The 19,568-nt window shown below is 41.4% G+C and overlaps 1 protein-coding gene across 1 annotated transcript; it reads right to left on the reverse strand.

The window, feature by feature from the left end:
- Positions 1–3,492: 3,492 nt before the first annotated feature.
- LOC123509669 (solute carrier family 49 member 4 homolog) lies at positions 3,493–19,477 on the reverse strand. Its single transcript, XM_045264138.1, has 11 exons — positions 19,391–19,477; positions 17,400–17,463; positions 13,758–13,942; positions 11,194–11,450; positions 10,578–10,690; positions 8,983–9,123; positions 6,294–6,402; positions 5,749–5,878; positions 5,284–5,470; positions 4,899–5,081; positions 3,493–4,509 (listed from the first exon to the last, which is right to left on the reverse strand). Exons 1-11 carry the CDS (start codon positions 19,475–19,477, stop codon positions 4,376–4,378), a joined length of 1,590 nt encoding a protein of 529 aa, XP_045120073.1. The 3' UTR covers positions 3,493–4,375.
- Positions 19,478–19,568: the final 91 nt, after the last annotated feature.

The following is a 19,568-nucleotide window of genomic DNA, read 5'->3' on the forward strand; positions in this document are numbered from 1 at the left end:
TTTTTTTTTTTTTCTCTTTTATTTCAAGCCATAACTGGGACTTTATGGTATCAAAGAACCGCTTATGCTCTTTTAACTATGAAATCAACCCATTGAGTCAAATATTTGCAGATTGAAATGGTGTTAAATCCTGTTAAACGTAAAGTGTATATATATATATATATATATATATATATATATATATATATATATATATATATATATATATATATATATATATATATATATATATATATATATATAGTGTTTACGTTTGTGTTTGAAGATATGGCTCGTTCTAGAATGCCTTAAAAGATAGCTCAGACTGTTAAATGTGTTGAAATATTGACAAAGTGAAAATGGCTAGACATTACAAGTTCTTAATGAATTCAAATTTTAATGTTTTAATTTTACATGAATATTCTTTCATTCGTTCACTTCTGGTTGTAGCTAACTGTTACATCTCTGACAAAGGAGTTTATATTGTCTAATATTTCTTCAAGGAAGTATAATGTTGAAATGGTAGAACGTTTTAGCATTTTATAAGTAAAAATGTTTGTACACTTTTAACATAAGTAATTTATATATGTCTTTAAAACTAGTTAGGCTGGAGAAGTTTTGATGCTGTGGATATCGTTAAAGTATTTATCAAGTCATAAAATATCAAGGATTTGGTCGTGGCTTAGTTTTTTCTATAGGTCCTTTTTAAAATTATTTACGTAATTTAGCCGAGTCACCACCATTCCTACTCTCTTTGATGACATTACAGCCAAGGTGGTGACTCATCTTAGCTCAGGGCTGGCATCTCTTCCAAACCCTCAGTCTGTCAATATTTTGCATAATATCTAGTGTTTTTTGAGTGATTTTATGTATTTCTAGGTTCTGGTGTATAGATCGAAGCAAAAGACGGAAGAAGAAAGTGGAAACAAAAGAGGAGAATGAAGCAGAAAAGTGAAAGGGAGAAAGAAGAGAAGGAGCCATGCAAGCCACTAAATTTAGCTAACTCTCCCTTGTAATCTTGCCGTTTTTTATAATACATTCTGGTGTTTCTGGGGTATGTTTGGAGTGTTTTAAGTTTGTTTAGTAGTGTTACATGGTCTTTTGAGTGTGTTTTGGGTGTTATAAGTGTGTGTTAGATGATTTTAGTAATGTAACAAGGTTTTTGAAAAAGATTCTATGACTTACTGTAAGTCTGAGTTAAATATTCCTTATCTTTACAAGTAGATAATATAAGAGAGGCTGTAATTTTGGCCCTGGCTCTTATCAATAACAAATTAGCACTCCTCACTAGAGTTGAAAAAATTAGTAGCTTTAAGATCTCTTAGATGGTGGCGTCATATTATACACACACACACACGGCCCGGTAGCTCAGTGGTTAGAGCACTGGCTTCACAAGCCAGAGGACCGGGGTTCGATTCCCCGGCCGGGTGGAGATATTTGGGTGTGTCTCCTTTCACGTGTAGCCCCTGTTCACCTAGCAGTGAGTAGGTACGGGATGTAAATCGAGGAGTTGTGACCTTGTTGTCCCGGTGTGTGGTGTGTGCCTGGTCTCAGGCCTATCCGAAGATCGGAAATAATGAGCTCTGAGCTCGTTCCGTAGGGTAATGTCTGGCTGTCTCGTCAGAGACTGCAGCAGATCAAACAGTGAATTACACACACACACACACACACACACGTCCTATATACAACATCATAAAATGCTCAATAGAAAATGGAACAGTACCAGTAGAATGGAAAAGAGCTGAGGTGGTTCCCATATATAAGAGCGGAAGGAAGGAAGAACCTTTAAATTACAGACCGGTATCACTAACTAGTGTAATATGCAAGATGTGTGAAAGAATAATAAAGAAACAATGGATCGAGTTCCTTGAAGACAACAAATTAATATCAAATAGCCAATTTGGTTTTAGAAAAGGACGGTCTTGTGTAACTAATTTATTGAGTTTCTATTCTAGAATAGTTGATAGAGTACAAGAGAGAGAGGATGGGTTGACTGTATTTATTTGGATTTAAAAAAGGCATTTGACAAAGTGCCACATGCAAGATTACTGTGGAAGTTAGAGGAGAAGGGTGGCTTAAAAGGAAGCACATTGAGATGGATAGAAAATTATTTGAGGGGGAGAGAAATAAGGACGGTAGTTAAAGATATGAAGTCCAAGTGGAGAGCAGTAGAAAGCGGAGTGCCACAGGGGTCAGTATTGGCACCAATACTTTTCCTCATTTATATTAACGACATGCCAGAAGGAGTGAACAGCTACATAAATCTGTTTGCAGATGATACGAAACTGTGCAGAGTTATAAAGCAAAAGGAGGATTGTGAAATACTGCAAGAAGACCTAAATAAGATCTGGGAATGGAGTAAAAAGTGGGAAATGGAATTCAATGTGAACAAAAGCCATGTCATGGAAATGGGAAAGAGTGAAAGACGACCTGTGGGAATCTATAAGATGGGAGATGGAGTAGAACTGGAGAAAGTAAAAAGGAAAAGGACTTAGGAGTGACGATGGAAGAAAACAATCAACCAGTAAGCCATATTGATAGAATTTTTAGAGAAACATATAATTTGCTAAGGAATATTGGAGTAGCATTTCACTACATGGACAAAGAAATGATGAAGAAATTGATAAGTACTATAATAAGACCCAGATTGGAATATGCAGGAGTAGTGTGGACCCCTCATAAAAAGAAACACATAAGGAAATTGGAGAGACTACAAAAAATGGCTACAAGAATGGTTCCAGAATTTGAAGGGATGACATATGAGGAGAGACTAAAGGCTATGGATCTACCAACCCTGGAACAAAGAAGGAGAGAGGAGACCTGATACAAGTTTATAAATTGATCAACGGAATGGACCAAGTGGATAATGAGAAACTGATCCTGAGAGAAGAATATGACATTCAAGCACAAGATCGCATAGTAAAAAGCTGAGAAAGGAAGATGTCTGAGAGATGTTAAAAATATAGTTTCCATAAAGATGTATTGAGACGTGGAACAGTTTGAATGAAGAAGTAGTGTCTGCAACGAGTGTGCATACTTTTAAAGTGAGATTGGATAAGTGTAGATATGGAGATGGGGCCACACGAGTATAAAACCCAGGCCCTGTAAAACTACAACTAGGTAAATACACACACACACACACACACACACGGTAGCTCAGTGGTTAGAGCGCTGGCTTCACAAGCCAGAGGACTGGGGTTTGATTCCCTGGCCGGGTGGAGATATTTGGGTGTGTCTCCTTTCACGTGTAGCCCCTGTTCACCTAGCAGTGAGTAGGTACGGGATGTAAATCGAGGAGTTGTGACCTTGTTGTCCCGGTGTGTGGTGTGTGCCTGGTCTCAGGCCTATCCGAAGATCGGAAATAATGAGCTCTGAGCTCGTTCCGTAGGGTAACGTCTGGCTGTCTCGTCAGAGACTGCAGCAAATCAAACAGTGAAACACACACACACACACACACTATATTACTATTTCAGATACCTCAAGACTTTATGGATCTAAGAATGTTGGAATGAATATATATTCTTTGTTTAATAATAATCTGTTTGTTGATTACATGCATAAAATAGATTACATACATCATGAATCATACAAATCATGACATCACTCCCTTCACTATACAAATATAAATGTTTCCTTAAATATGCATAAAATATTCATCTCTATACATATGTGGACAATTCCTCTATTAAGTATTATAAAACTAAATCAGTATATGTATGCATTACACAACCATTAAAATTACTTATTAGGCCCATATCAATATATACTGTACTGTCTTTAGTATTTAACTTATCACATTGTTAAAAAATATCACAACTTTCTTATCAACAAATTTTAAATACTATTACAAACACGAGGTAGAGACAAATTGGGTCAGAGGGAGGTCAGGGAAGCTTGGGGTGTGTCAGGGGTGTGTTGGGGTGTGTAATGGAAGGTTAGGGTGTGTTGGAGTGTGTCAGGGTATGTTGGGGTGTGTTGGTGTGTGTCAGTACAGATGAGGTGTGTTGGGGTGTGTCAGGGAAGGTTGGGGAAAGTTGGAGTGTGTCAGGGCAGGTTGGGAAGAGTCAGAGGTGTGTTGGGGTAAGTTGAGGTGTGTTGGTGTGTGTCAGGGAAGGTCAGGGAGTCTAAGGTGTGTTGGGGAGAGTCTTGGATGTGTTGGGGTAGGTTGAGGTGTGATGGAGTGTGTCAGGGAAGGTCAGGCAGTCAGGGGTGTGTTGGGGAGAGTCTTGGGTGTGTTGGGGCAGGTTGAGGTGTGATGGAGTGTGTCAGGGAAGGTCAGGGAGTCACGGGTGTGTTGGGGAGAGTCTTGGGTGTGTTGGGGCAGGTTGAGGTGTGATGGAGTGTGTCAGAGGTATGTTAGGGTAAGTTTGGTTAGGTTAGGTTAGGCAAGGATGAGTTAGATGGGTGGGTAGGCGGAGTGTGCCTGGTTGCGGTCTATGCTGGAGCGAGAGTAGTCCTCCTTGGTCAGTGACAGAGGGATGAGTGACGCACCAATGCCAGACAGTAGTACATATGTCACCCATTGGTAGCCTGGAGAGAGAGAGAGAGAGAGAGAGAGAGAGAGAGAGAGAGAGAGAGAGAGAGAGAATGTATTTTTGTTCATATAGTCATAATAATTTTACACACTAAATTAATATATATAAAAAAAATAATAATAGCAATAATAATAATAATAATAATAATAATAATAATAATAATAATAATAATAATAATAATAACAATAATTATAATAATAAAAATAAAAACAAAATATCTATGCAATGTGAAAAGAATATGCACACAAGAGAGAGAGAGAGAGAGAGAGAGAGAGAGTGTGTTAATATTAATCCAAGTCATCTTTCCTGTTCTCTCTCTCTCTCTCTCTCTCTCTCTCTCTCTCCTACTACTACTTCTCCTCCTCCTCCTCTGGCAACACTTACTGGGGAAAGGCACCAAGAAGAGGAAGAGGAAGCAGAGGCCCACCAGGTTGTTACAGGCAGTCAGCACACCCCCGACCATCACCTCAGAGCATGGATAGGCACTCTCCACTGCCAACTCAAAGAACAGCGGACTCATGGCGAAGTTCAAAGATATGCCGCCTGTCACTGTCAGGTATATCTGCCCTGTGTGGTGGGGGTGGGGGGGAGTGTTAGGTTGAGTTAGGGAGGGACATGATATGGTCAGAACAGGATCAGTAAACTAGACTATCTATTTATTTACTCTTTGTGGCTCATAACCTGTGTTAAGAATATTCAAGTGGCTTTTGACAGTATGAAGGTTATACAATACACACACACACACACACACACACACACACATACGTACAGGTGGACACAGGAATGGCGTGCCAGGAGAGCAGGAAGAACCAGTAGAAGAAGACGATGGTGCTGGCTGAGATGAGGATAAGGGACAGCTTGATGTGGCCGTAGATGAGGTCAGTGAACCGGCCCGTCACCAAGGTGGCCCCACAGCTCACCAGCACACCCGATATGCCAACCCACATCGCATCGTCCTGCACCGAGGCACCGAGGTGAGTATGTGTGTCTAACCTAACCTAACCTAACATAATCTAAAATAACAATGTAACTAATATATTTCTTGTTGTGGATAAGGAAACTTGGAAGCCTAACCTAACCTAACCTGACAACTTAATGTAACCTAACTTAACACAGCATAATGTAACCTAAACTAATGCAGCACCATGTAACCTAACGGAACATGAGGTAACCTAGCACTTAACTCATAACCTAACCTAACCTAACCTAAGCTAACCTAACACAGCACACCCACCTGAGACAGCCCCAGATCATAGAGAGAGAAATTGAGGACACTTAGCCAGGCCGAAGGGACGCCCACAGACACCCCATAGGACACCATCAGCAGCAACAGGTCCTTGTTCCTGTTGAGGAGAGACAGAGAGAGAATGAGGGAGATGGAGTGAGGTCATTTGAGGTCAAGGGGAAAAGGTGGAGAGGTTAGGTTAGTTAGGGGTTAGAAGAACAAGGTGGAGGAGGAAGAGAAGAAAAGGATGGCTAAAAGTGGAGGAGAGAAATGATAAGCAGGGAAAAATAAGGAGGAGGAGGAGGAGGAGAAAAGGAGTGAAAAAAGAAGAGAAAAAACAAAAGGAATATTAGAAAGTGGAACATGAGAGAGAGAGAGAGAGAGAGAGAGAGAGAGAGAGAGAGAGAGAGAGAGAGAGAGAGAGAGAGAGAGAGAGAGAGAGAGAGAGAGAGAGAGAGAGAGAGAGAGAGAGAGAGAGAGAGAGAGAGAGAGAGAGAGAGAGAGAGAGAGAGAGAGAGAGAGACACACACATACCTGAACATCATCTTGACACTCTCCTGAAGTCTAATCTGTCCACATGTGAAGTGATGGAGGGCGGCGTCCGGGGCTTGGCAGGAAAGTAGGCAACCAGCACCGCCATCAGCATCACACCCACGCCAGCCCCTGAGAGAGAGAGAGAGAGAGAGAGGACAGCATGAGGACCCACAATGCACTAAGGTATGCTGCTGAGAGTTGCCAAGGAGTAATATTGTAACCCCCTCAGCATCATATGTGTGCATGCTAACAATCACTTCAGCATATCACTGACTAACATGCCTACTTTCATGTCACTGCCACTGTCAGCAGGTTACTGTACCATATTTTGTACCACTGTCAGCAGGGTTACTGTACCACTATTTGTACCACTGTCAGCAGGGTTACTGTACCATTTTTGTACCACTGTCAGCAGGGTTACTGTACCACTATTTGTACCATTGTCAGCAGGGTTACTGTACCACTGTCAGCAGGGTTACTGTACCACTATTTGTACCATTGTCAGCAGGGTTACTGTACCACTATTTGTACCACTGTCAGCAGGGTTACTGTACCATTTTTGTACCACTGTCAGCAGGGTTACTGTACCACTATTTGTACCACTGTCAGCAGGGTTACTGTACCACTATTTGTACCAGTGTCAGCAGGGTTACTGTACCACTATTTGTACCATTGTCAGCAGGGTTACTGTACCACTATTTGTACCATTGTCAGCAGGGTTACTGTACCACTATTTGTACCATTGTCAGCAGGGTTACTGTACCACTATTTGTACCATTGTCAGCAGGGTTGCTGTACCACTATTTGTACCATCGTCAGCAGGGTTACTGTACCACTATTTGTACCATTGTCAGCAGGGTTACTGTACCACTATTTGTACCGAGTCTGGCCATGTTGGATTCACTACTCACCACTAGCATGAGTTTATCTTTTTCTTTTATTGTATGAGGGCATTAAAATAGTGAGGACTGGCCATTAATCTTCTGACCTCCATAGACCCTTCCTAATGCTAATGAAATTGTCTAACCATACCCAAAACTCAATGTGAAAATGCATCCCAGTACTGAAGGGGGTTCATGGGAAGTAATGCAGAATATGAGGTCGTGTTGGATTTGCTCACCACTGATGAGTCTGTTGATATTTCTATGTAAGAGGGGATAAGCTGGCCAAGGGTATCATAAAACAACAAAAACTGCCCACTTAGCTCCCAGTCCCCTTGCAAGTCTGAGAGTTAGGCAAGAGAGGGAATTTGTCTCTTTATTTTATGTAAGAGGGGATAAGCTGGCCAAGGGTAACATAAAACAATTAAAAAAATGCCCACTCAGCTCCCAGTCCCTTTGCAAGTCTGAGAGTTAGCCAAGAGAGGGATAAATGCCTTGAAACCTCGGAGTGTCTGGCAATATAGGTGCTCATGATAGCTCAGAAAGTCTCACCAGTTCACCATAACACTTTGCATCAATAAGAAAGTATATGTCAAGAAAGGCTATTACATGGAGGGGGTGTGGAGTGCCGGGGATGGTATACAAGAGTGGTGCTGAACGGGTTAACCATTTCAGCACCAGGATATGTTTCCTTACTCATTCTGCTTACTATTTGGTGATTTTATACAGCTTCAGAAAATTATGTGGGGGATTAAAATAGTGAAGACTGTGGCCATTAATCTTCTGACCTCCATAGACCCTTTCTGATGTTAATAAAAATGATCTAATGATACCCAAAACTCAAGGTAAAAATATGACCCAGTACTGAAGAGGTTAATGGGAAGTAATGTAGAATATGCAAAGGTAACAGTTAAGATATAAGGATAAAAAGAGTTTATTTCTATTTATTCATCTTTTTACCTTTCATATCTTATTTATGTGTGTGTGTGTGTGTGTGTGTGTGTGTGTGTGTGTGTGTGTGTGTGTGTGTCCTCGTTTTATCATCTAATTCTTTGTTTTATGTAGTTTTATGTATTTTGTGTCAGACTACAGTTACTCTTTAGCAGTTCAAAGTGATTTTTGTATCTATAAAGCATTTGTGTGTTCTCTTAATGTCATATCTTTTGTATTCTGTGGTTAATAAACTTATCTATTTATGTATTTATCTATCTGGCCTGCCCTGTGTGGGATTGCTAACCTGGTATGTAGACATACAGACAGTAAAGTAGACAGACAGACAAATACACAGGTAGATAGACAGACAGAGATGCATAGAGACAGATAGATAGATACATAGACAGACAGATAGATAGATAGATAGATAGATAGATAGATAGATAGATAGATAGACAGGCAGGCAGGCAGGCAGGCAGACAGACAGACAGACAGACAGACAGACAGACAGACAGACAGATAGATAAATAGGCAAACAGAGAGACAGAAACAGACAGATAAACACACACACACACACACACACACACACACACACACACACACACACACACACACACACAAGATGTGTTGAGACTTGGAACAGTTTGAGTGAGGAAGTGGTGTCAGCAAAGAGTGTGCATAGTTTTAAAGAAAAATTGGATAAGTGTAGATATGGAGACGGGGCCACACGAGCGTAAAGCCCAGGCCCTGTAAAACTACAACTAGGTAAATACACACAGACAAACAAAGACAAACAGACACACACACACACAAACACACACAGACATACAAACAGCAGCAATAGCAGTAACACCATACAACACACCACACCACAGCACAGCACAGCAAAACTCACAGATATACACCAGTCTCTTGATGTCATTCCGTATCTCCTCCACCTCCTCCTCATCAGGGTGTGCTGACGACGGCTCTTGCACCATCAGAGGCTCCAGGTAACTCCCTCCGTTCCCCAACATATTCATCATCTGGCAAAAGGCTGTGGGGGTGAAGAGGGAAGGTCAGGTTAACCCCTTCAGTACCATGATGTGTTTCCATATTCATTCTGTTTATTATTTGGTGATTTATAGTGATTTTATACAACTTCAGAAATTTATGTGGGGGATTAAAATAGTGAAGACCATGGCCATTAATCTTCTGACCTTCATAGACCCTTCCTAATGTCACTAAAATTGTCTAATGGTACACAAATATCAAGGTAAAATTGCATCCCAGTACTGAAGGAGTTAAAATAGTGGACTGTGGCCATTAATCTTCTGCCCTTCCTAATGTCAATAAAATGGTCTTATCGTACACAAATCACAAGGTAAAAATGTGTCCCAGTATTGAAGGGGCTCAGTTAGGTTAAGTTACAGTGCAGTATTAAGGGTATGGAGGAACAAGATGGAAATAAAATAGTCTAAGATAGTTTTTCTAGTCCCTATCAGCTGCTAACTCTGTACAAGGGCCTTATCTGTTCATGTATGGGAGGTACACTGGAACTCCCTGCCTGCTTGTGTGTTTCCATCTTCCTTTGATCCGAACTCATTGAAGAGAGAGGTTTCATGACAGTAGGGAGGAACACAGTGGAAATAATGTAGTCTAAGGTATTTTCTCACCCCTCACAGCTACTATCTCAATACAGGGGTCTTATCTGTTATGTATGGGGAAGATAATCTCTGGGCTGAGGGTGGAATGAGGGAGGGGTGGAAAATAGTGTAGTGAGGAACATGGTGGAAATAAAGTAGTTTAAGGTATTTTTTCCTCATTCTTCATAGCTGCTAATTCTGTACAGGGGCCTTATCTCTTCATGTATTGGGTATTTGTCACATATATGAAGGGGGTACACTCTGGGCTGGGGGTGGAGGGAGGGAGGCACAGATACATTATTAAGGTAAGAAGGAACAAGTCTAAGATCATTTTTCTCACCCCTCGCAGCTGCTAACTCTGTACAGGAGCCTTATCTGTTTATGTATGGGGTGTTTGTCAAATGCATGGTGGGTAAACTCTGGAACTCTCTGCCTGCTTTTGTGTTTCCATCTTCCTAAGACCTGAACTCATTGAAGAGGTGTTTCATGATGCTTATCCCACAATCTTGGATACCTCACTAGCAGCAGTCCAAGGGTTAAGACAGTGTGCCAAACAGGAGTCAAGTCAAGTTAGGTTAGGTGAGGCTAAGTCAGGTTAGGCCAAACAACAGTCAAGGGGTTAAGACAGTGTCAAATAGCAATCAAAAGTTAGGTTTGGTTAGTTTGGGTAAGAGATGGTAGAGTTAGAGTTAGGTTATATTAGGTTAGAGTAAGTTAAGTAAGGGTAAGTTGGGTTAGGTTAAGGTAGGCTATTTAGGGTACAGTAGGGTAGGGTAGGGTAGGGTAGGGTAGGCCAAACATCAGTGACAGGGTTTAAGAGAGTGGCAAACACCAGTAGTGGCAGGGTTGGGTGGGTAGTGGGTACCTGTGGCGGTGGTGCGCTCTCTGGGAGGGAACCACACGGCAGCTATCATGGGGGGTGCCGCCATCACCAGGGTGCCAGCGATGCCCACCAGGATAGCACAGATGTGACACATGCTGCAGGGGTAGGCTGGGTTAACACAGTGCCATGGTGATATGCTCCTGGCACTAATAAATGAATAAACTAACTGTACACACACACACACACACACACACACACACACACACAGAAGGAAGAGGCAATAAGAGTGAAGGAAGAGTAGACAAACAGACACACAGACAAGACCATACCAGTACATCACATACACACACAACAGATTACATAAATTTGAAAAAAAACACTAGAGGGAATGAAAAACTAGACAAAAGACAAAATTAATCACACTTTCATACAACACACACACTACAAGAGAAACACAAACTCACAGACAAAACCACACTATACAACACACACACACACACACACACACACACACACATATATAAACACAAACACAAAATAAAAAATAAGAAAAACATACACAACGACTGAAGGAAAAAAAAAAGAGAAAATAACAAAAACAATAAAAAAGAACAAAAGAAAAAAAGGAGAAAAAAAAAAAAAAAAAAAAAACACTCACACAGTAAAAAACGTGGCATTAGTGGACACAATTAATGGAAGAGCTCTGAGGAGTGTCCCAGCCGCCACCAGCCCCCCACACAGCAGCACCCCAACACGCAGCCCCTTGGCGTTCATGACCCAGCACATTGGGGCCACTGTCAACACAAACATGATGGTGCCCCAGTTCCCCATCATGGCCACCGTCCCTGAGCCCCACCCAGGGTACGCTGCGTCTATGCTGGTACTGATTGGCCCCCAGGTGTTCCACATTAGGCACTGTAAGTAATGGGGTAGGGGTGTGTTAGGTGAGATGAGGTGAGAAGAACTTACTAACATACTAAACACACACACAAACACAAGAATCCAAATTTACCACCACCTCTGTTTACTTCCACCTCCTTTAACCCTTCATTACCAGGACGCATTTCCATATTCATTCTGGTGACTATTTGGTGATTTTCTACAGCTTCAGAAACTCATGTGGGGGATTAAAATAGTGAAGACTGTGGCCATTAATCTTCTGACCTCCATAGACCCTTGCTAATGTCAATAGATTGGTCTAATGGCACACAAATCTCAAGGTAAAAATGTGTCCCAGTACTGAAGGGGTTAAGTTCCACCTTCTAAACTTAAACACCATTAATAGCCACATAAAACGCAAACACTGGTGAAGGAATGGGGTGAAGTGTTAAGTTAGGTTAGGTTAGGTGAAGTTAGATGAGGTGAGGTGAGGTGAGGTGAAGTCTGGTTAGGATAGGGTAGGGCTTGTTTGGGTTTGAGGTGAGGTGAGGTTAGATTAGATTAGGTTAGGTAATGTTGGGTTATGTGAGGTGAGGTTAGGTGAAGTGAGGTTATCTAAGGTGAAGTGAGGTGAGGTTTGGTTAAGATAGGGTGGGGTAAGGTTTGTTAAGTAACGTGAGGCGAGGTGAGGTGAGGTGAGGTTTGGTTAAGATAGAGTAGGGTAGGGTTTGTTACGTTAGGTGAAGTGAAGTGAAGTGAAGTGAAGTGAAATGAAGTGAGGTGAAGTTTGGTTAAGATAGGGTAGGGTTAGTTTAGGTTAGGTGAACTTAGAGTGGGATAGATTAACCCCTTCAGTACTGGGACACATTTTTACCATGAGTTTTGTATACAATCAGACAGTTTTATTTACACTGGGAAGGGTCTATGGAGGTCAGAAGATTGATGGCCACTACTCTGACCACCAAATAGTAACCAGAATGAATACAAGAATGCATCATAGTACAGAAGGGGTTAAATATGGGTTAGTTTGGTTTTGGTGGGGTGAGATTAGGTCAGGTTAGGTTAGGTTGGGTTGGGTTGAGTTAGGTTAGGTTGGATTATCTTGGTGGTGAGGTAATATTTGGCTTAGTTTGGTTTGGCTGGGTTGCATAAGGTTACTGAGGCAAATATAAAAGGCTTGCATATATATTTTTTCTATTATCAGTGAAGAATACCAGTTAAAAATATCACCAGAATAGTTTTCAAAGTTAAGTTACGTTGCAGAAAAAATTATAAAAGTTTTGCATATATATTTTTTTATGCATTCACAGTGAAGAATACTAGTTAAAAATATCACTACAATCATTAATACATCTTTCCATACACTAATATTTCAAAGAGCTTGTGTTTTCAAAGTTACAGAAGAGGATAAAGGGAGAAGGTGAGAGTTAAAAATCAAAATTGCTAATACTGAATGACTGAGAGAGAGAGAGAGAGAGAGAGAGAGAGAGAGGTAACACAGATGATATACATAAATAATTTGAAGGCCACAACCAAAACAATGAAAGAAGATAAGAAACACAGGAAAAGATAAGCTTGATAAAAGTTATATAAATTGAACTACACACCTCTCATTCATTGCTTCTCTCTCTCTCTCTCTCTCTCTGTTAATCTGTCCACCTCCCTAATGCAAGAGTTAACCAGTATTCTCAGTCTTTCACCCTTTTCAGGTACACTCTGGGACTCCCTCCCTGCTTCTGTATTCCCTTGTTAGTCTTATTTTCTACACTCCCTAATGCAAGAGATAACTTATAATAGTCCTCAGTCTTTCCTCACTGTTCTGTCCACCTCTCTTTGACTTCTACTATTTCAAGAAGAGGGATGTCTAAGATATTTTGGGGGTTTTAATGTTTTTTTTTTTTTTTTTTTATTCTTGGTCATACCTCTTCTAAAACACACACACACACACACACACACACACACACACACACACACACACACACACACACACACACACACACGCCTTCATACCCACCAACAAACAGACACACGTACGCACACCCTCATCCCCACAAATACTAAAAAAACCCACAAACCCACACACACACACACACACACACACACACACACACACTTGCCTTCATACCCACCAACAAACAGACACACGTACGCACACCCTCATCCCCACAAATACTAAAAAAAAAAAAAAAAACACAAAAGCACACACATACACATCCAAAACAAAACACCCATCTACACACACATACACACTCTAACACCTCACAAAACACCCCTACACCTAACACACACACACACACACACACACACACACACACACACACACACACACACACACACACACACCTGAAACATGGCTAGGAAGGAGAAAGTAGCCAGAATCCAGAATCTTGAGAGGTACACCCTGATGGGCCGCGCGTCTGAAGGTGTGTGGGTGAGGTGCGGGTATGTGGGTGTACTGTTGGCCAGGTCAGGTGTGGCCCGGCCATTAGAGAGAGGGCCGGTGTTGAAGAGCACGCCATCCACCTCATCTGGAATGAATGGGAATGGAGTGGAAAGAGTGGAAATTGAGTAGGAATGGAGTGGAAATAAGTGGAAATTGAGTGAAAATGAGTGAGAATGGATTGGAAATGAGTGAAAACTGAGTGAAAGTGAGTGGGAATTGAGTGGAAATGAGTGGAAATGAGTGAGGATAAGTGAAAGTGAGTGGGAATGAGTGACAATTGAGTGGGAATGAGTGAGAATTGAGTGGGAATGAGTAACAATTGAGTGGGAATGAGTGGGAATTGAGTGGGAATCGAGTGGGAATGAGTGAGAATTGAGTGGGAATGAGTGGGAATTGAGTGGGAATGAGTGACAATTGAGTGGGAATCGAGTGGGAATGAGTGAGAATGAGTGAGAATTGAGTGGGAATTGAGTGGGAATGAGTGAGAATTGAGTGGGAATGAGTGGGAATTGAGTGGGAATGAGTGACAATTGAGTGGGAATGAGTGACAATTGAGTGGGAATGAGTGACAATTGAGTGGGAATGAGTGACAATTGAGTGGGAATGAGTGACAATTGAGTGGGAATGAGTGGGAATTGAGTGGGAATGAGTGAGAATTGAGTGGGAATGAGTGACAATTGAGTGGGAATGAGTGACAATTGAGTGGGAATGAGTGACAATTGAGTGGGAATGAGTGACAATTGAGTGGGAATGAGTGACAATTGAGTGGGAATGAGTGACAACTGAGTGGGAATGAGTGACAATTGAGTGGGAATGAGTGACAATTGAGTGGGAATGAGTGACAATTGAGTGGGAATGAGTGACAATTGAGTGGGAATGAGTGACAATTGAGTGGGAATGAGTGACAATTGAGTGGGAATGAGTGACAATTGAGTGGGAATGAGTGACAATTGAGTGGGAATGAGTGGGAATGAGAGTGAGAATTGAGTGGGAATGAGTGAGAATTGAGTGGGAATGAGTGACAATTGAGTGGGAATGAGTGACAATTGAGTGGGAATGAGTGACAATTGAGTGGGAATGAGTGACAATTGAGTGGGAATGAGTGACAATTGAGTGGGAATGAGTGACAATTGAGTGGGAATGAGTGACAATTGAGTGGGAATGAGTGAGAATTGAGTGGGAATGAGTGACAATTGAGTGGGAATGAGTGAGAATTGAGTGGGAATGAGTGGGAATGAGTGACAATTGAGTGGGAATGAGTGACAATTGAGTGGGAATGAGTGACAATTGAGTGGGAATGAGTGAGAATTGAGTGGGAATGAGTGACAATTGAGTGGGAATGAGTGACAATTGAGTGGGAATGAGTGGGAATTGAGTGGGAATGAGTGACAATTGAGTGGGATTTGAGTGGGAATGAGTGACAATTGAGTGGGAATGAGTGACAATTGAGTGGGAATGAGTGAGAATTGAGTGGGAATGAGTGAGAATTGAGTGGGAATGAGTTAGAATTGAGTGGGAATGAGTGACAATTGAGTGGGAATGACTGGGAATTGAGTGGGAATGAGTGAGAATTGAGTGGGAATGAGTGGGAATTGAGTGGGAATGAGTGAAAATTGAGTGGGAATGAATGGGAATTGAGTGGGAATGAGTGGGAATTGAGTGGGAATGAGTGAGAATTGAGTGGGAATTTGAATGAGTGAGAATTGAGTGAGAATGAGTGGGAATTGAGTGGGAATGAGTGACAATTGAGTGGGAATGAGTGACAATTGAGTGGGAATGAGTGGGAATGAGTGAGAATTGAGTGAGAATGAGTGGGAATTGAGTGGGAATGAGTGGGAATGAGTGACAATTGAGTGGGAATGAGTGAGAATTGAGTGGGAATGAGTGAGAATGAGTGAGAATTGAGTGAGAATGAGTGGGAATTGAGTGAGTGAATTGAGTGGGAATGAGTGACAATTGAGTGGGAATGAGTGAGTGGGAATTGAGTGGGAATGAGTGACAATTGAGTGGGAATGAGTGACAATTGAGTGGGAATGAGTGGGAATTGAGTGGGAATGAGTGGGAATTGAGTGGGAATGAGTGACAATTGAGTGGGAATGAGTGACAATTGAGTGGGAATGAGTGAGTGAGTGACAATTGAGTGGGAATGAGTGGGAATTGAGTGGGAATGAGTGACAATTGAGTGGGAATGAGTGAGAATTGAGTGGGAATGAGTGATAATTGAGTGGGAATGAGTGACAATTGAGTGGGAATGAGTGATAATTGAGTGGGAATGAGTGATAATTGAGTGGGAATGAGTGGGAATTGAGTGGGAATGAGTGACAATTGAGTGGGAATGAGTGACAATTGAGTGGGAATGAGTGACAATTGAGTGGGAATGAGTGACAATTGAGTGGGAATGAGTGACAATTGAGTGGGAATGAGTGGGAATTGAGTGGGAATGAGTGGGAATTGAGTGGGAATGAGTGACAATTGAGTGGGAATGAGTGACAATTGAGTGGGAATGAGTGGGAATTGAGTGGGAATGAGTGACAATTGAGTGGGAATGAGTGGAGGGAATGAGGAAATTGAGTGGGAATGAATTGAGTGGGAATGAGTGACAATTGAGTGGGAATGAGTGACAATTGAGTGGGAATGAGTGACAATTGAATGAGTGAGTGAGTGGGAATTGAGTGGGAATGATAATTGAGTGGGAATGAGTGATAATTGAGTGGGAATGAGTGATAATTGAGTGGGAATGAGTGAGAGTGGGAATGAGTGACAATTGAGTGGGAATGAGTGACAATTGAGTGGGAATGAGTGGGAATTGAGTGGGAATGAGTGGGAATTGAGTGGGAATGAGTGACAATTGAGTGGGAATGAGTGACAATTGAGTGGGAATGAGTGGGAATTGAGTGGGAATGAGTGACAATTGAGTGGGAATGAGTGGGAATTGAGTGGGAATGAGTGGGAATTGAGTGGGAATGAGTGATAATTGAGTGGGAATGAGTGACAATTGAGTGGGAATGAGTGATAATTGAGTGGGAATGAGTGATAATTGAGTGGGAATGAGTGGGAATTGAGTGGGAATGAGTGACAATTGAGTGGGAATGAGTGACAATTGAGTGGGAATGAGTGGGAATTGAGTGGGAATGAGTGAGAATTGAGTGGAAATGAGTGAGAATTGAGTGGGAATGAGTGGGAATGAGTGAGAATTGAGTGGGAATGAGTGAGAATTGAGTGGGAATGAGTGAGAATTGAGTGGGAATGAGTGACAATTGAGTGGGAATGAGTGAGAATTGAGTGGGAATGAGTGGGAATTGAGTGGGAATGAGTGGGAATGAGTGGGAATGAGTGGGAATGAGTGAGAATTGAGTGGGAATGAGTGAAAATTGAGTGGGAATGAGTGGGAATGAGTGACAATTGAGTGGGAATGAGTGACAATTGAGTGGGAATGAGTGAGAGTGGGAATTGAGAGAATTGAGAGAGAGAGAGAGAGAGAGAGAGAGAGAGAGAGAGAGAGAGAGAGAGAGAGAGAGAGAGAGAGAGCAAGGATATCTCACCTGTGTCTTGTGGGACAGGTGTGGTGGTGGTGGTGGTGGTGGTGATGGTGGTGGTGGAGAAGGACTGGTAGTTGTTATGGTTGTGGTTGTGGTTGAGGAGGCTGTTGTTGTGGTGGTGGTGGTGGTGGTCCTCTGTCTCTCTCACTGTAATGTAGAAGAGATTTGAGAGACAGACATACAGACAGACACAGAAAGACAAACAGATAGACATATACGCACTCTCTCTCTCTCTCTCTCTCTCTGTCACTTTCAATATATACAACCAGACATAGACACATTCATTCTCTCTCTCTCTCTCTCTCTCTCTCTCTCTCTCTCTCTCTCTCTCTCTCTCTCAATACAAATATATGAAAATACAACACAAATATGACCGTTCACCTTTACACTGCCTTTATAAGCGATTGATACCTTCATTAAATACACCTTGCTGTGTTTCTTTTCAATTATTTTTCTTATTCTTAGTTTATACGCCTCTGAGAAATCTATCTATCTATCTATCTAGCCACCCCTTCACCCATCTCTCTGTATCTATTCATTTATCTGTCTGTCTGTCTATTCATCTATCTAGCTATGTACTCATTTATCAATCTATCTAATTTATCTATGTACATATCTCACACACACACACACACACACACACACAGCCTTTTAAGTCAGAAGGTAAACAAACAAAATAAATCCACAAAACACTTCTTGCCTGTGTGATCCATAGTGTTTACCTGTGTTGTTTATTTGTTTACCTATCTATCTCATACATACATACACACATACACACATACATACACACTCACACTCCCAGCCTGTCAGTCAATGGATAAAGAAAGCAAACAAAACAATTCTCAGCTACGTTTATTGGTTTGTTTGTCTATCTCACACACACACACACACACACACACACACACACACACACACACACACACACACACACACACACACACACACTTCCAGTAAACAAATACACAATTAGTGAATAAACAAAGAAAATAACTAAGGCAAACAATTCTTATCTGTGTTTATTTGTTTATCACACACACACACACACACACACACACACACACACACACACACTCCCAGCTCTTCAATACATAAACAAATAAACAACTAGTAAATAAACAAAGAAAATAACTAGAGCAAACAATTCTTATCTGTGTTTATTTGTTTATCTCATACAAACACACATACAGACACTCCCAGCTCACCAATACGTAAACAAATAAACAAGAGTATAAACAGATAAAATGACTACAGCAAACAATTCTTACCTCTTTATTTGTTTACCTCATACATACACACATACAGACACACTCGCAGCTCACCAATACATAAGCAAATAAACAAACAAGGGTTACTGTTTGCTATCTGGCGCCATATTCATAAACACATCCCTTAAACACTTCCCTCTCTCACTGCGACCATTTCTAAGGGCCACAGAGACAATTAGGCGAGTTATCAAGGTCATTTGTCTTGTTGGTAATGCAGAAACCTTGTTAACTTGGCACTAGAATCACAGAAACACCCTTAAAAACCCGTGTCACTTCAACTAGAGCCCTTTGTAGAGTATTTGTCCTGTTGATAATGCAAAACCGTTGTTAACATGTCACTAGAATCACAGAAATATTAAAAACTGGTGTAACTTCAACTAGACGCCTTTGTAAGAGTATTTGTATTGCTAATAATGCAGAAACCTTGTTAATATGTCACTAGAATCACAGAGACACCCTTGAAAATTCGTATAACTTCAATTAGAGCCCTTTGTAAAGAGTATTTTGTCATAGTCCTTTGTAAAGAATAATATGTCACTAGAATTACAGAAACATCCTTAAAAACCCGTCATTTCAACTAGAGCCCTTTGTAAATAGTATTTGTCCTGTTGGTAATGCAAAACACTTAACTTGTCACTAGAATCACAGAAACACGCTTAAAAATCCGTGTCACTTCAACTAGAGCCCTTTGTAAATAGTGAAGGTGAGGCCAGAGGTGTTCCAGAATACGGGTCCATGTCCGTAGCGCATGACAAGACTGCATGTTGTGGCTGTAGACTCACTGTACTTCGCGTCTGTTAAGCCCTTCACTGCCATGACGCGTTTTCATATTCATTCTTCTTACTATATGGTGATTGTATACAGCTTCAGAAACTCATGGGGGGATTAGAATAGTGAAGACTGCGGC

This window comes from Portunus trituberculatus, chromosome 3, assembly GCF_017591435.1.
Source record: "Portunus trituberculatus isolate SZX2019 chromosome 3, ASM1759143v1, whole genome shotgun sequence".
Lineage (NCBI taxonomy): Eukaryota > Metazoa > Arthropoda > Malacostraca > Decapoda > Portunidae > Portunus > Portunus trituberculatus.

Coding starts and splice junctions, on each gene's coding strand:
- LOC123509669 (XM_045264138.1), bottom strand. CDS start 19,477: ATGGCAGTGAAGGGCTTAACAGACGCGAAGTACAGTGAGTCTACAGCC. Junction 9,124..10,577: donor AGAGCGCACCACCGCCACAG/GTACCCACTACC, acceptor TCACCCCCACAG/CCTTTTGCCAGATGATGAAT. Junction 5,082..5,283: donor CGCCATTCCTGTGTCCACCT/GTACGTATGTGT, acceptor CCCACCACACAG/GGCAGATATACCTGACAGTG.